Raw genomic sequence first — 17,829 nt, forward strand, 5'->3', positions numbered from 1 at the left:
GTGGGGGTCCCTGCTCTCTGGAACCTTTATTTTGGGGGTCACGGGCTGAAAAGGCTGAGAACCACTGCCTTAGTGTAAAAAGCATCAAAAACTAAAAACACTTGGCAATGATTTCAGGTGCAAACGAAGCAAAGAAACACTGGTGATAAGTTTTACGCTCAGGTCAAAGCGACTAATGAGGAATAAACCCCTCGGCCCCTTTTCATCCACACACAGTCAATGGAGATGAGTTCTAATTAACAGAAATGAGGCAGAAATACAGGGATGAACTCATTAAGTGCAATGTGTTTACAATACATGGTGTGCAAGGTGAGACGTGGGCGTGTCAGAGTGAAGTGTGTGATGTTGGACCGACCCGATCAACCAATCATAGCAAACCAGTGGTTCTCAAACTGGCAGAAGCAAAAAGAGACGATGAGTTCAATGTGGAGTGACAGGGTCATGGACGCAGCGAGGCGTGAAATCTGATCAGAATAACGACATCTGTAAAACACAGATCAGTCTGAGTGACCTCACTCTGCGTCTAAACGTGCTGTTTTCCACGTGTCGCGTCGCATTAAACGCTCCGTTTAACGCGCAGCGAGTCACGCTGAGGCGTCACACACACACACAGCTGCTGAAGACGCATCGTTTACATCCTTTCAGACACACACACACACGTGTTTACACCACATTTGGTGCTCGCTCGACCACCAAATGTGGTGTGAAGGCCCTATTGGTTATGTACGGATTCTTCTTATTATTATTTTTCTGAAAGTTTACTTGGATTTGTGACGCCTTTCCCGAGGGTGCAATTTCATGAAATTTGGCAGGAAATATAGTTTGGTGAAAAATTTAACGTGTAGTTTTTTGATGCAATTTCAGGACTCGTTAGCGCCACCTAGAGTTTTTAATTTTTCACTGGTTTGAACTAAATGGATGGGATTCAGTAGGTTAATGCAGTGGACCGTGACTAGCAGAAATGTAATTAGGACCTATAACCTAAATCCAACCCGAAGTGTGCCATTTTGAATTTAGCGGCCCAAATTTGGCACTTTTTCTCAATTTCTGGCCAAACCACGCCGTCTTTAAAAGCAAACTCCTACAGCGTTCATAATTTCCACTTGAAATGTTTTGATTTATTTTTATTTTGTTTTCCCAAGTCAACTACCTGCAAATTTCTTCAAATTTTTTCACATTAACTGAGGTTCAAACTCTTTCTTAAGCTTAAAACTTCACTTTGGGCCTGAGAACTCTTATTTCTAAGACAGGGATGTCAAACCTTCATACGACCCAAGTTTCATTTCAAGCAGAAAAACATCGATCACTTTGGGATTAAAGAGCAACTTCAACATTTTCCTTTTCAAGTTTGGCGTTTAAAAATCTTCTATATTTCTCTTAGAATAACATGAAGTCACAGATGTTAGTAACTCCACGATGTCTTACTACAGATATCTTAAGGTGCGTTCACACCCAACGCGACTTCTGAGACTCTGGCAATGAGATTATGTTGAAAATCAATGAAAATTACGCAAAGTTAAGCGACCTCCCTTCAAGCAACTCGTGCGATTGAGTCACTGGAATCACGTGAGTCGCTTGAAACCTGAGTCGCTGGAAGTTGTTCAAAATTGAAAAAGTTGAACTTTCCAAGCGACTTTAAGTGTCGGCAATGAGTTTCTCCCTATGTCACTTCCACATTTGTCACATCTTTAAGCAACTCATCACGGATAATTTAAGTAACTATAGTCGCTTTAGTGAACGCGCCTTAAAGATGCGTTCACACCGAACACGACTACAGCGATTCTGGCGACTGGATTACATTCAAAATCAATGAAAATTATTTTACAAGCGACCTCCCTTCAAGCAATGGGACTTGCGTGATTCAACTGTGTGATCTGGGTCACTGGAAGTCACTCAAAGTTGACTATGTTTAAGCGACTCTATAGTCGCTGAAATCGCATTCGGTTAAAAAAAGTTTTTTTTAAAAAAGTGTGAGATCTCGCAAATAATTCACGTTTGATAATTACAGAAATTGTGTAACTTAGAGCATTACAAAATTATATATATATATATTGGGAGGGTCATTAATTTTTATGACTTTATAGGGACTGAAATAGCTTGAACTAAGCTAAACTGATTTACAATATGATTTTTTTGTTGTTGCTGTAACTTTTAAAAACACAAGATACAAAATACGAACAAAATCCTCCTGCGGGCCAAAGTGGAGGCTCTGGCGGGCCAAATCTGGTCCCCGGGCCTTCATTTTGGACACGTGCTGTTCCGTTTGAGAACCACTGGATATTACAATTCTGGAATAAAAGTGATGGAAACACTAGAGGTCATCAGTGGCCTCACACTGACTGAGGCTGAGGTGGTTCATATTTCCATTTTGTAATGACTTTGAGAGTGTGTGTGTATGTGTGTGTGTGTGTGTGTGTGTGTGTGTGTGTGTGTACGACATACCTGCATCGACACAAAAAGTAAGATGGACAAAGATATGGACATTCTGAGTTTTGAGCGCATGAGCTGATCACATGCACAGAAATCCCCTCGCAGGTCCAATAACGTGGAGTTGGGGGGGGGGGGGGGGGTGGGGGTGCTATGGGTGGGGTGGGGTCAGTCAGAGGGACAGTTGTAGCTGTTGATCCACAGCAGGTCGTCCAGGACCCCCCAGTGCAGGTAGAGGATGGAGCCCACCACCAGTACGTGCATGATCTGGTGGCTGTTGCACCAGTAGTCAAAGAGGCCGGGCCGAAAGCGCTCAGGGATGCGCGCTATGTTGATGACCCCGCCCAGCACGGCCAACGCGTCCATGGTGAGGAAGTGCCTGAGCGAGGTGGGGCTGCCCCCGCCCACCCCCACCCAGCGCAGCAGGAAGAAGGAGAAGCGGAAGAGCGCCTGCCAGGCAAAGGAGCGCAGGCGGCGCACGCTGCTGCGGGCCGTGACGGCGCAGTAGATGGCGTAGCTGGAGAGCAGGATGTAGACCAGCAGGGCTACGGAGCGGATCAACGGGTAGCACAGCAGGGTGCTGTACACGATGGGCAGCGCTCCTGGAGGGGGGCACACAGAAAAACACGTGGGTCACGACCAGTGTTGGTCAGGTTACTTAGAAAACGTAATTAGTTAGCGAAGTAACGAAGTAAAAACACTTTGTTACTGTACTTCAGTAGTTTTTCTAGTATCTGTACTTAGATTAGATAGATTACTTAGATAGATTACTGAGTATTTATTTTTTGGTAACCTTTTTACTCCTTATTGTTTTAAACAAATATCTGTCATTTCTATCTTTACATTTTAAAAATGAGCTCGTTACGTTTAAGACCTTTGAACCTACGTCACGATGTAAAAAGACGTGAAACTAACACTTAAAGTAGTGAAGACGACTCTGGTGATTAGTGACTACTACTAGGAAATAATCCAGAAATGAAATGAAATATAACTTGTTGAACAATTAAACATATTTACTGGACATTCCACCAAATGTTAATAAGATAAAAACAACTCTTCCTTCTATTAACTTGTATCTCTGACCACGTGGAAGCCTTTTTCATTCCTTAAATGCATTTATTGCTACATTACTCCCATTTCTGCCACTTCTCCATCACATTTGAATGTTTTTTCTGCACATTTTTTGCATTTTCAAGACATTCTCGGCACTTATAAACCCTTTCCACCACTGTTTTCCACTTAATGTCACATATGTTGACCCATTTTAACCTCTTTTCACCATATTTCATGGTTATTATGCCATCTTAACCACATTAACAATTTGTCATGTTGCCACTATTTGTTTCAATATTGACACTTTAAACCACTGTAATTTGCAACTTTTAACCAATTTCTGTGATCATCGTTAATGAGCAGCTCTGGGTTTTCGACGAGACCTAATAACGGCCTCTTATAGAAAATCAGTTTGACTGTTTTTAGGCATTTCTGGAGGTGGATGGTCATATACATTATACAGTAAGTTCAAACTGCCTTTGGTTGTTCATTTATACATTAAACAGCTGTAGAAGTTCAAAACGATCAGTTAACCCAACATTTTGCAAACGTATCACTAATAATATGTTATTGTATATGATCAATCTACAGTATGTGAGGAGTGTAAATAAAAACACAACCAATGGAAGCAGATTCATGTTGGTTTAGCACCAGACAAAGAACAGCGGACATGAAGGCTACGACAGCCGAGTTTAGGGGTTTCTGCTGATTCTCCAAAGACTGAAGTGTGTGTGTGTGTGTGTGTGTGCGTGTGCGCGTGTGTGTGTGTGTGTGTGTGTGTGTGTGCAGTCACTCCATTTATAACGGTTGTTCAAAGTAAACCAATGCATAAATAATTGAAGGATTAAATGCTTTAGTTGGTTCTTTTTACAAGACGTGAGTGAACGCGGCTCAGATCGATCAATGATGGCTTTACTCCTGATCTGGGATCGTTGCCTCAGCCTGTGAGGATTCACTGAACTCAAAGTGTTTTTCCTACGGATCCAAATTCATAATTACGTACCGTACTTACAGCAGAAGTGACAAACACAAGGCCCACAGAACACATTACTTAGAATGACTTAATAAAAGTAAGTACTAATCTGTCCACTAGGGGCCGCACTGCTTTATTTAAAGTAACAGACGTAACAGAACAGAACATGGCAGCAAAGCATCATGGGTTTAAAAATGCTTCTAAACGTAGAAAAATGTCCAGGTCAAGATCATTTTTTTCATCCCAAAATAAAAAAATAATATATTTTAAATATTTCCTCATTTTTTCTTTTTTTACAGTTAATTTATTTCAGTTTTAGTTTACCAGATTCTATTTCATTTTATTTCATGGGCTTTTCCCTCATGAGTCGTTATTGACAAATAAACGTCCTGAAATTGTGCCGAACACGCTTCATTCAGTTATTTGAGTTAACTGTTATTCATTTTCTACTTTTTGGCCTCAGATATGCGCTGAAATCCTGCAGGAATACGTAACATGATTTTTGCCCCAAAACATGTAGACGAGGGTTTAGTTCATCATGTTTCGCGCAAGATTTAAAGTTTTCTGTCTCGAAAAGACATTCAACCATAGACAGAAATGCCTGTAAACGCGTGACGTGCACTTTAGGCAATATTTTTGAATAGTTGTGTTTAGGGATGTCCCTATACAACTTTTCACTTCTGATACGATACCGATCTTACAGCCTTGCGTATTGGCCGATACCGATGTCGATTTGATAACAGCACAAATTATACATACTTTTATTCCTTATTTTGTAGTATGGAATGCTAGAAAAGGCTTGATCATGTGATGTTACTGAAACAGACAACAATAGTCAGTAAAAGGTGGGAACAACTGAGGGCGGGGACAAAAACAACAAAAACTGATCAGAGTGCATCACCATTGTGTCTGCTCTGATCATGTCGGACCCCGTTTACGTTGTAATGGTTGCTCGGACGTTTGACTGGACAATGACTGTTTGTGGGCGGGGTTTTGCGAAAAAGTCAATTGTAACTGAAAAATGTAAGAGGCCAAAGTAAATCACTGACACTGACTCACCCAGCGTGTTGATCATGCAGATCCCGCACACGTCGAGCTTGAGGAGGGTGTGGTAGACCGGCTCGCCTCCCTCGTGGTTCATGAAGAGGTGGTAGAGCACGGAGCCCAGCTGGGGCGACAGGCAGGCCAGGAAGTGCACCACCCCCAGCCACGTGACGCTGATCTGAGACCACGGGATGTTGAGCGGCAGCAGCACCAGGAAACACACCAGAGGGATGCCTGCAGAGCAGAGTGGAGGGGAAGCGTTTAAATACGAGACGTTTGGGATTTCCATCCAAACGTTTGACACAGAAACGCATGCTTTCTACGGAGAAACCAGCACTAATCTGTGCCTGAATAAATCCTGTTAGATGTGACTAAAATCTGTACGTTGGCGTCCTTGAAAGGAAAGGATTAGAGCTTCTACGAGTAAGTGACAAACAGCAGCAACAGCTGAGACCACTCTTTTTATTAGTTTACACCAGTTTGAACATTAAACAAATCAAAAATCTGAAATATGACCCTTTCCTGACCCCTCCCTTTGCACAACTTCATAGTAGGGCTGGGCGATACGGACCAAAATGGCCGATATATGATATATATCTTGATCATTTAAATTAGAATTTATTTTGGCAGTTTTCAGAAAAACGAAAACAGAACAGACTAGAAAAATGATCAAATTGAACTTTAATACAGGAAAGAACAATGGTTTTTTAATCTTTGTTGTCATTTTCTTTGTGTTTGTGGTCGTACAGTGTTTCATTTAGTGCAGCAGTTCTCAACTGGTCTCACCCTGGGACCCACATTTTGCCATAGTCATTAAATCGCGACCCACTTTTTTTTAAATTTAATTTTTTTATTAATTAATGTAGTTTTTCAACAATAGCTGTTGAAAACACACACACACACACACACACACACACACACACATATTTTATTATTATTTTTTAAAAAGGTAAATCTATATATTTTCCTGTGCAACATACAGTTCACAGCATGCCTGTCAAAAAAGTGTCTTTCAAAATAAAAGACAAGTCCATGATGAGAGATATTAAGTATTTATTTATTTTTTGACCAGCTTTCTGCGACCCACCCAGTAAAGGTCCGTGACCCACGTGTGGGTCCCGAACCACCAGTTGAGAATGGCTGACTTAGTGTATTTGTCTGTCATTGAGTGTATTTTTGGAGTCATTTTGTGTGTTTCTGTGGTTTTGAACTATTTTGTGTGTTTCTTTTAGCCTTTATATGTTTGTTTTGTTGTAGTTTTGTATTTTTTGCATCATTTTGAGTATATTTCTGTAATTCTGTGCATTTGTTTTATCATTTATTATATTTTTGGAGTCACTTTGTGTGTTTTTAATTGTCGTTTTTGGGTAGGGTTTTGTTTGCTACTTTGTATGTATTTTTTAGCTATTTTCTGTGTTTTGTTGCCTTTTTTTTTTGTAATATTGGAGTTATTTTTTGTGTTTTTATTGTCGTTTTCAATAATTTTGGAGTCATTCTGTGTTTTTGGAGAACTACTTTCTTTTGTGTGTTGGTTTTAGGGGTCACCAGTTTCCCATGTCTGGTGTAAACTGCGGATGCTTCCATTAGAGAGTTTACAGCCAATCACAGATTATTATTGATTGGTGATTGTTCCCAGGAGAGAAGAATGATCACTGATTATCACACGATAATAACTAAAACAGCCAGTTAAAACAGAGACGCTTTATTATGAAGCCAAACTGCAAACAGCTGCAGAGATTTGGCAACGACGAGCTGTTGTGCTCCTGTGAGCGCAAATCCAAAACCTTGAAATCTGATCTATATATAGTAGGTGGGATCATATATCACAGCGTGACACTGGTTTCTGCTCACTTGGCCTTTTCCAAAGTCAGGGCTGGGAATGCCGTGGGCTGCAGCTATTTAAGGTGTGTTATCGGCACTGATCCAACACATGCATGTGCAGCGTGTAGCGTCTGAGATGTCCCGCATGCTAACAGCATGCTAACAGCATGGTACCAAACGAGGCACGTGCTCGTTAGGGTGCATCAAACCCTACATAAAAAAACCTCATTTTTAAAATCTTTCTGTCCCAAATCTAAATTTGTTCCAATACCCCCAAAAATAACCAGGCTAAATATTAGCCAAATCTATCATTGTTTCTGGGGTCCACCAAGCCAGTGCAAAAATTAAAAAGCACCAGTAATAACTTCAGCTTCATTATCCAAAGCAAAATATATAATTTATTCCTGCATTAACATAACCTAAATTCTATATGAAACGTAAAAATCGCTCATAATGGAGCATAAGAAAAAAAATTGTCAACCTTGATGTGGACCCCATAAATATAACCTGATGTAACAAATATTTTGCAAGGCTTCCTATGTTGGTCATTGGAACATACTTAGACTAGGGACGGATAAAAACGTCCAGGAACGCTTCGCTCACATTAATCTGCATCAATCATGACCTTCACAACGAGGAAGCTGCCAGTGCTGCCAGTGACGGCGTGCAGTCGACGACACGACAAAATAAGGGCGAGTGCGAAGCGGTGACACTCTCCACCGCTGACTAATCACTGTCAGAGTGCTGAGTGTCCGTCCTGAGGAGACTCAGCACTTCAAACCTCACCAGAGCCGTTTGGTTTGGGCTGCTTTTAGACCAGGACCAGCACTGGACTGGCTTTAACACCTCCAGTTGTCCTCGTTAACCCATCACTTACAGGTCAAGCCCACTTGGGGTGCTGTTACTCAAGTTCATCTTACTTTACAAAGAAAAAAATACCAAAAGAGGAAGATGAATATTAGGCTCATTGGCTGTGTGGTAAATATCAGACTAACGTACTATACACTACACAATCACGAGGTATATAATGTCTACTTTATACTATTAGTATGATTAGGATAGTGAGCGTTCCAACTAAAGTATACTTCCAAGTTTCCCAAGATGCATTTGGAACCTACAACGACAAAAACCTTGTTCACACTGAGGCTAAATATCTGTTGATTCTCCACCTTTACTTTGAAAGTTCTGAAAACATTTTAAGTGAGAAAGTGACCAAGTAGAATATCAACATGTGCTCATTTCATCCATAAAACTTACGTAAACATGTTTCATGCCGACATTTTGGACATTTTTGGAGACCCTCCATTGTGCGACTGACTAAACTTCCAGTTAACTTCAAAACAAGAGCCTTAATTACAAAAGTGTTAAAAACTAATGGAAGACAACAAAATAAACTTTTATTTTGAAAAGGGGATGTTTGATTTTTAGATTGAAGCCGGTGTCACAGACTGAGCTTACCTCATACTGAGATTGATTATGAGCATATTGTATATGCGCAGCGCATAATGGCTTAGTGGTTAGCACGTCCGCCTCACAGCAAGAAGGTCCTGGGTTCAAGCCCTGTGGTGGACTTGGGTCCTTTCTGTGTGGAGTTTGCATGTTCTCCCCGTGCTGCGTGGGCTTCCTCCCACCATCCAAAAACATGACTGTATGGTTGATTGGAGTCTCTAAATTGCCCATAGGAGTGAATGAGAGTGAATGGTTGTCTGTGTTGCCCTGTGGTGGACTGGCGCCCTGTCCAGGGTGTACCCCCGCCCAGCGCCCTATGAGAGCCGGAGACTGGCACCGGCAGACCCCCGCGACCCTGTTAAACAGGAATAAGTGGGTATGAAGATGGATGGATGTATAAAAAAAAAAAATTCAGTTTTGTTTATTTTTGTTTTCAAAGTGAACGGACGTCTTTTATTTGTTTATTGGATCAGGGTTAGGGTTAGGTTACAATCTCAGTACGGAGGTAAACTCAGTCTGTGACACCCGTCCCAAGACAATTATATGTTCTGCTCGCAATGCATCATGGGACGATTGAGTACGACTAATGTGCCCACCGTGCATACTTAGGAAATGTCCCCATATAGTATACGCCAGGGTATTTCTGTGCACTCAATCTTTTTATAGAATCAATTGTAGTGATCGACTGATTCATCGGCCGGACGATTTAGGACGTTTCATATTATTTCATGAGATGTCTCACTCTATTTTTACTTGTTCTTGTTCTACATCCCCTGTTTTGTATTTGTAAAATATTTTTTACTTGGTGTCGTTCTACCTCGCCTTTGTTAATTTCAATACATTTTCCTTTTTTAAAATTGAAACTTGTACCATTTGTTATCATCATTGTGTAATTTTTATAATGTAAATTGAGGGCCTAAAAAATCCTTATCAGTTGATCCCTAATCAAATGTGAACGCACCGCATACTCACTTAGACATCATCAGACTTAGTACGAGTAGTACGCTAATATGACATTTACAACACAGCCATTGATTGGCCAGGACCGACTCGTTGACAACGATCTATGGTGAACAGTCGTTTCCGCTTCCACAGAATGGGTCAAAAATAAAAACACAACCTCCATCTCCTCGCTAACCATAAGAGAAGACACTATTACTGACACAACCTATGGTTCACTATTTGTGCACGTTTGTGTTCACACTGTACGAAAACCACATGGCGAATCTCGACTGCAAAACAGCACGATCACACCTGAACAAACAAAGCAGATTATCTGGAGAAAACAAACCTTGTTGTGGTTCAAACAGACTAAAGAAGGCTGGTCCACGCACGCACGCACACACACGCACACGCACACACAGATTATTGTCCCAATTTATCCCCCTTCCCCACCTGAGGACGGCAAACACCATATATCTTGTGTTTTATAACATTATACTGTAGTCTGTGTTAATAATCGGCTCTGAAATGGGCGGGGCACACAATCGTAAAATAATAAAACTCCTTGTGTGTGCAGACGACTCCCGACTCATTAACCCGTGATTTTTTATGTGAAACAGAAAACAGATCGTAGCCAATCAAAAAGCGAGCTGACTGAGGAACACGTAATGCTGCGTTCAAAGCAACTCAGAATTTTGATCTCCAAGTTCAATCGCATTCAGCAACAGCTTGTTGACACATCTCCAACATGGCTGACCAGCACTACAATATTAGATTATTTTACAACTTTACCGAGTAGAAGCTCCGACTTCAGTAGGCGTTCCAAGTCACTTTTTCAAGTAGGAGGTCGGAAAATCCAGAGTTCCGAGTTGCTTGGAATGCAGCATTAGATCACGTTGTTAGATCTCGTTTGATCACATAAGATTAACGTCATGGTGACAGATTGATGGTGGGAGAGAATGTTGTATCCACAAAGAATGAATGTAATGATGGAGGAAATATCATAAAGAACCAGTAAATGTACCATCGATGGGTCCATCTCGACACTGGTTTTTATTGTGTGGTATCTTTGTAGAAAGTCAAACACCATTTAAAAAAAAATCCAATAAAGCATTTGTGCTTAGAAAGAAAAAAAAGTCCAAGGCCTGCGATGTGACCAAGCCACTCAAATCAGTTTTAAAAACAATGAGAGTGAACAGAAATGCTGACACCAGCGTCACCTCTGCTCGCTGCACATTAACCCATTACGTCCACTCACTGTGAGGAGAGAGCGAGGATTGACCATTGACCAACCTCCAGGTCAAACTACTTACAAGAACAACTCTGCAATAAGTTGCATTTCATAGTTAAGTGTGATAAAATGCCTTTTTAAAGCCTCAATGCAGAACGATTCACGAGTCGAAATTATAGCAATAATCACTGTAATAAAACAATAATAACTACTGTTATTCTACTGTTATTCAGCATTCTCTCACTAATGTAAATATAGATAATACAAAAAAGGGTTTCTCAAATGAAATAAAACTAATACGCTCTAACATAATTTTTATATACTTTATTCAAACAAAAATGACACATTATGGCCAACCATTTAGAAGGTGAGAAATCTCTTAAAGGGATCCTCCACTGTTTTTACAAATGTGGGCTTAAATCTTTGAAATGTACATTATTAGAGGATCTATGCCTAACAAAACGCATTATTACGCACCATATTAATTTTATTAACTTTATAAAAATGGGAGTACACTTTTAGAGCCTGTTTTCCTCCATCTTGAAATCACGTGATTGATGATGTCACACGACCCCACTGCCCGTAAACATCCCATGGTTTTCTATTGGAGTGAAACATTCAGTCTGATTTATAGATCATTTAGTAACTTTTCTGGTAAAAATGCCAACATTTGCTGCTTTTCGTTGCTCTAATAAGCCAGGAAAAGTTAAAAATCTGTGACTACGGAGGTGACAGTGTCAACTCTGCTGTTTTTGGTAGTAGACAATGAAGCAGAGAAGAAGAGCTCTCCTAAGGGACCTTTACTTCCCCTTAAACAGTGCACTGACATGCTCCGGTGGCTGAAGTTAGCGAGCAATCTCGTACTGTTGAAGACACAGACCCTGAGAAGACTCTAACTTTAGCCACCAGAGCGTGTCAGTGCACTGTTTAAGGAGGGGGGAATAAAGGTCCCTTCGGAGAGCTCTTATTCTCTGCTTTATTATCTACTACTAAACCCGGAGTTGGAACTGTCGCCCCCTGAGGACACAATTTTTTTCCGGGTCACAAGTGTTTTTATTCTCTTGCTGTAAACATTAAAAGTTTACATTGACATCCTTAAATTTTTCCTGTTTTTCTAAAACAACAAAAAGCAGCACAAGTTGCTGAATGTTTCACTCCAGTAGAAAACAATGTGATGTTTACAGGCAGTGGGGCCGTGTGACATCATCAATCACGATTTCAAGCTGGCGGAACACAGGCTCTAAAACTGTAAAGTTGTCCCATTTTAAAAAATTAATAAAATGAATATGGGGCAAAATAATGCTTGTTAATTGTTAAGAATATATCTTCTAATGAGTACATTTCAAAGGTTTTAGGCCATATTTGTAAAAAAAAAAAAAAAACAGTGGAGGATCTCTTTAAAGACATCGTGGCATTTATCCAATAAAAATACAGAAACTCTGATTAACGTTGACCTTTGAACTTGTAAAAGTACAAAGTTGTTGTAAATTGTTAAACACATTCACATGCAAACCTTTATAGTAGTTACATTACAGTTCCATGGGATTCTTGGCTCAATGATTTAAGCAACAGCAAATAATAAACAGACGTTCAGTAGAACAAAATATTACTTATTTTCATTTCTCTTTATTAAAAGCTGATTTCTGAGCTTGCAAGTATAGTAGTACTAACAGTTAGAGGAATTTTATTTATATTTTTTTAAAGTTTCCACTGCTTGTAATTTGACACCAGCATCCTCGTCTCATAAGCTGCTGTTAGCGGTTCTCGTTACAAATGGATGCAAATGGACACTAAACAACTGAAAATGAACCAGATTACAGCAACACCTTCGACACACTGAGGTGGAAGAGATGATTCATCAGCTTTCAAAAGAGGAGTGGCTGGAGTCTGGTATGTTTTATGATGAAGTTGGCCCATAAAGGAAGCACATTAATACAATTACAGGGAAAAGAATGAACAATGAGCGAAACGTGGTAATGAATATTTAGTTTAACCTGTTTGAAAATGAAGGATTTAGTTGCTCTCTTTTTGCATTGCTAATCTGTTAAAATTAGAGATCAGCTGGGAAGTCAAATAAAAATATTAATATTATCACCATTATTAAATCTGCCAAAGAGGTAATATTTTCACCTGCGTTTATTAAATTATTTTTTGTCTGTTATCACAATTATGTGAAAATTACTGGACAAAATGGTGGAAAGGGTTTATAAGTGCTGAAAAGGCGTTGAAATTTGATGGACAAGCGTCAGTAATGGGAGTAATGTAGCAAAAACGCATTAAAAGGGGCGAAAATATGACAAGAAAAAGTGATGAAAATAGGTTAAAATATGACAAGTTTGGTATAGCTGCAGAAAAATAGTTTAAAATAAGCAAAAATGAGCTTAAATTGTTAAAATAAATAAATAAATGTGAAGGAATCTAATGACCTCCTCCCAGTGTCTTGCGACCTTAAATGTGGGTCCTAACCCCAAGGTTGAAAACCCCTGGTCTATGGAGGTGGATTTGTGTTTATTATTCAATCAAAAAAATAAAAAATAAAATACTTTCATTAAAATCAATTTTAAAAAATCACTTCAAACAAAAACCTTTTCAATTAAAAAGTTTACTTCAAAAAAAAAAAAAAAAAAAAAAAAAAAATTAAATCAAAGAAAAAAGTGTTAAAACGCAGAAATAATATATACTCACATAATTGCGATTGAACACTTTTTTTCTTTGATTGAAAATGTTTTTTATTATTATAATTATCAGTATTGACATTTTTTTTATTTTATTTTATTTTTATTTTTATTGAAGTCAACTTTTTTTGTATTTGGGCCATATTATTATGGGTAGTAAAGCTGTGTTTTTATTATTCAACCAAAAAAATAAAACATTTTAATCAAAGAAAAAGAGTGTTGGAACGCAAAAAATTAAAAATTGAGCTCCAAAAAAGTTCAGTTTTTTTGTTGATAGAATAATAAAGACATAAAACTACCTCCATACTGGTCTAGAGGTCTGCAGGTTTAAATGGTGGATAAAGCTCAACTCACCGTGTGTGTAGATGTTTCCCAGCTCATTGTGCAGGTAGAACAGGCTCCGGATGCAGTCCTGCACGGAGGAGATGGGTCGGTACCCGGTCAGCACGTACCGGTTGAACTGCAGGTGTGGAGGAGAACTCGCCCAGTCCAGAAGCCTGGGTCCGTTCAGGAAAGCCATGGCAAACAAAACCGTTAAAATAACCCCTCCGAACAGGTAGAAGACGGACTGTACACCTATGTACACGTTCAGGAGGATCACTGCCACTAGAACCTTGTGGGACACCATTTGGTTTCGGAGTTTTTATTTTATTTTTGGTTGTTTTCTTTTTGTTTTTTAATCAATCAAGGGTCCAGTTAGCCCCGGTTAGCTTAGCGCTAACAGCGCTCACACGGCTCCGGTGAAGCCGCGGCTCCGAACCGCCGGTGCCGGTGTGCGTGTCGGTGTCATCCGCGGGGCTGCAGGGAGACACGGCCGGACAACCGCATGGTGCAAGCTCCGGAGAGCCGTTACATCAGGTGTGGAGGAGAAGGAGGAGGAGGAGGAGGGAGTGTGGAGGTCCGGGGAAACACTCCGGGTCATGGTAGAGCCGTGTCGGTTAGCATTCCTGTGCAGCCGGCGGAGGGATGCTGGGAGTCCGTCCACCTCCGGGGAGGATGTGGGGCGGACCGGAGATGATCTATCCGGGCTTCAGAGAGGGGAACCCGGCGTCATAGGCTGGGCTCAGCCCTCGGTGAGGCATTCAGAGGCGGATGATGAGATCCGTGACTGAGGAGCGGTGATTTCTTCTTCAAGGACTAGCAAAACACCGGGCGTCCGGGCCGGGACCAGGAGAGCGACGACTGAGCCCGGAAAGCGACAAGTCGGTGGTTCACACGGTTCTCCATCGTCTCCAGGATCCAGCGGCTGTTAGTGTCCACCAATGGTGAATAGTGACTGATATCAGAGGAAGGACGAGTCCTCCTGTCGGCCTCGGTTCTCCTGCAGCGTTTCTTGTCAAGTTAACGGAAAAGCAGCCGTGCAAAAGCGAATGGACTTTCAAAATAAACGCACAAACGATAACGATGCTTGTTTGCAGCAGAGGTGTAAAGAGTACTGATGTGATGTGTCCTACTCAAGCAGAAGTACTGCAGAGGTGACAAGTTCACTACTGTACTCAAGTAGGTTTTTTTTTTTTTTTTTACTTTAGTATTATTTTTTTGGTGACTTTTTACTTTTTAAAACTAATATCTGTACGTATGCATTGCTAAGAAAAGTGAGAGGGTAAGTAGCTTTTTCATGGATGGCCAGATGAGGTTGTGTTTGAAGGTGGGACGTCATCACTGTGGAGGTAGGACTGATGACATCATCACTGAGTCTGTAGACTCAGGAGGTGGGGTGTGGGGGAGGGGCATCCAAACAAATCCAACACCCTTGAACCAAGCAGCAGCCATGTTGAAACTCTCAGGTTAGTCTGATCCTGGTGCCCAGAGATATTTGAGGAACACACACACACACACACACACACACACACACACAGACATAGATTCCTTGCTTTTATAGAGAGTTGAGTTTGTTGATTTGATGACCTTCGGAGATGACGTCACAACGTAAAAAGATCCTAAACCAACAGCTATACCAGGGGTCTGCAACCTGCAGCTCTGGAGCCTCATGTGGCTCTTTGACTAACTTGCAATGGCTCCTTGTAGCTTTAAAAAAATATTAAAATAATGATTTTTTATTTCTTTCAGAGGGCATTGATGATTAATGACGTCAACTTTACATCAAATTATGATAAAACAATTGGTTGACCTAAAAATAAATCACATTGTGCAGTGACTCAGCAACTTTCCTACTTCTCCTCCTGAAACATCTACAGATCATCAACTTTCCTACCTTAAGTTTTAAATCCCTGGTAAGCTAACTATACTAACAAAAATACTATTCTGGAGGAAAATAGAGAATTTATTTGTGTGGGGAACAATTTAGTTCATTTAGTTTAATATGCATGCTTGATATGTTGCAAGAAATGATCACAGCATGTGTTGACCAACATGATCATGTGTAATCAAATTAAAGTTATTATTTTGTAGCACTTCAATTACATTAACTCCAAAAAAATATATTGTTTACTCAAAATGATTCAATGTAGTTTAAACTGTATAGAATTTTATAAACAATATTGTCTTGATTGAGAAAGATTTTTTCCGGCTCTGGAAGGACTTTAATCCAGGTAAGTTTAGGCAAAATGGCTCCTTTGAAAGTAAAGGTTTTCGACCCCTGAACTAAACCAAACTTGTCATATTTAAACCTATTTTCATCACTTTTTTTTGCCATATTTTTGCTCCTTTTAGTAAATTTTTTGCTACTTTACTCTCATTTCTGACACTTCTCCGTCATATTTTAATGACTTTTCTGCACATTTTTCCACTTTTAAGACATTTTCAGCATTTTAAACCCTTTTCACTACTTTTCCACCTAATGTCACATATGTTGACACTTTTAGCCTCTCTCTTCACCATTTTTCATGCTTATTTTTTTCCCAATTTAGCCACGTTCATGATTTATCATGCCCAAGTTTAAATTAACTGTTCCAATATTGACACTTTGAACCCTTTTTACCACTTTTTCTGTCCATTTCTGGCCACTCTAATTTGTAACACTCACCCATTTCACCACCTTTTACACAATTTTAAATTTTACCATTTTAAAAGAAGTTTACATCTTTAAGATGACTACATACTATGGTGCAAATCATTCCAAACTTCCTGGATAACAGTGGATATGTCAGTTTGAAACATTTAGCAAGAGTTTGATTAGATTGGAGGCAAAAAGCTAGTATGGAGACTCTTGAAACAGTTATTTTAATGTGAAAGAAATAATCATAAAAATACAGCTTCATACATAAAAACAATATTGTTTCATTCATTATTATATAAGGAAAATTACACATGACATAGAATGAAAGTAAACACCAATAATAGTTAAAAAAAAAAACTCATAAGGACACGTCTCTGAGGAAGACTGACAGTTGACAGTCGAAACATGTCAGGAGATCAAAGTAAATTTCCTGAGAAAAGTTTGTCTGTCTGAATGACTGAAACCTTAACTTAATAATAAATAACATTTTATCCTGTTATATATACTACAACATGTAGTATTAAATTATTATCACCTTTTTTTTTTTAAATATATGTGATATAATTCTCAAACTAAAAATGTAACATCAACCCGCATCAACTTTTTATATCAAAAGAAACCCTGAAGATTGATTTTTAACAACAATAAACATTATTTTATTAAAACATGACCATAAATTGTGTTGAGACTTTTACTGTGAAAGCTCCCTCGGGTTAAATGTCGCCTGACTGTGGCTGACTGTAGTTGATGGTGATGGTGGTGGTGGTGGTGGTGGTCAATGACTGAGGAAACACTGCAGTTATCACCTGCAGAGCATCAACACTCATTCATTAGTGCTATATTAGACTCATTGGAAATATTCAGACATAATTAATGACACTATGAGGCACTTTTTAAAATAAAAAAAAAAGGATTTTATTAGTGTCTAAATGTTAAAGAAAATATATATATATATATATATATACATATGTGTGTGTGTGTGTGTGATTTTTTTCAGTTACTTTTGACTAGATTTACAGCAATATTTGTGAAATTTGTGATCTTGTTTTTCTCGTAAAAATGTAATGTCAATGTTAAATCTAAATTTTAAATAATAAATCAAAATATTAAATCTAAATCTTAAAGGCTAAATGCTCAATCTAAATGTTAATTCTAAATCTAAATGTCACGGGTGAAATATTTAGCTAATAAGCAAATTCACCAGAAGTACCTAAATAAAAGCTAATTGAAGCGAACATTTAACATTTAAATAAAA

General features: G+C 39.2%; 1 protein-coding gene and 1 long non-coding RNA gene across 2 annotated transcripts in view; one reads left to right on the forward strand and one right to left on the reverse strand.

Moving 5' to 3' along the window:
* On the reverse strand, nucleotides 1-14,949 carry paqr4a (progestin and adipoQ receptor family member IVa). Its single transcript, XM_028455955.1, has 3 exons — nucleotides 13,970-14,949; nucleotides 5,513-5,731; nucleotides 1-3,029 (listed from the first exon to the last, which is right to left on the reverse strand). Exons 1-3 carry the CDS (start codon nucleotides 14,241-14,243, stop codon nucleotides 2,596-2,598), a joined length of 927 nt encoding a protein of 308 aa, XP_028311756.1. The 5' UTR covers nucleotides 14,244-14,949; the 3' UTR covers nucleotides 1-2,595.
* LOC114468839 (uncharacterized) overlaps nucleotides 11,452-17,829 on the forward strand; it is a 17,100-nt gene continuing 10,722 nt past the window's right edge. Inside the window, exon 1 of the long non-coding RNA XR_003674683.1 lies at nucleotides 11,452-11,594. This is a non-coding gene — a long non-coding RNA (uncharacterized LOC114468839). The remainder of the gene's footprint in view (nucleotides 11,595-17,829) is intronic.

The sequence above is a fragment of the Gouania willdenowi genome, chromosome 8 (assembly GCF_900634775.1).
Source record: "Gouania willdenowi chromosome 8, fGouWil2.1, whole genome shotgun sequence".
Lineage (NCBI taxonomy): Eukaryota > Metazoa > Chordata > Actinopteri > Blenniiformes > Gobiesocidae > Gouania > Gouania willdenowi.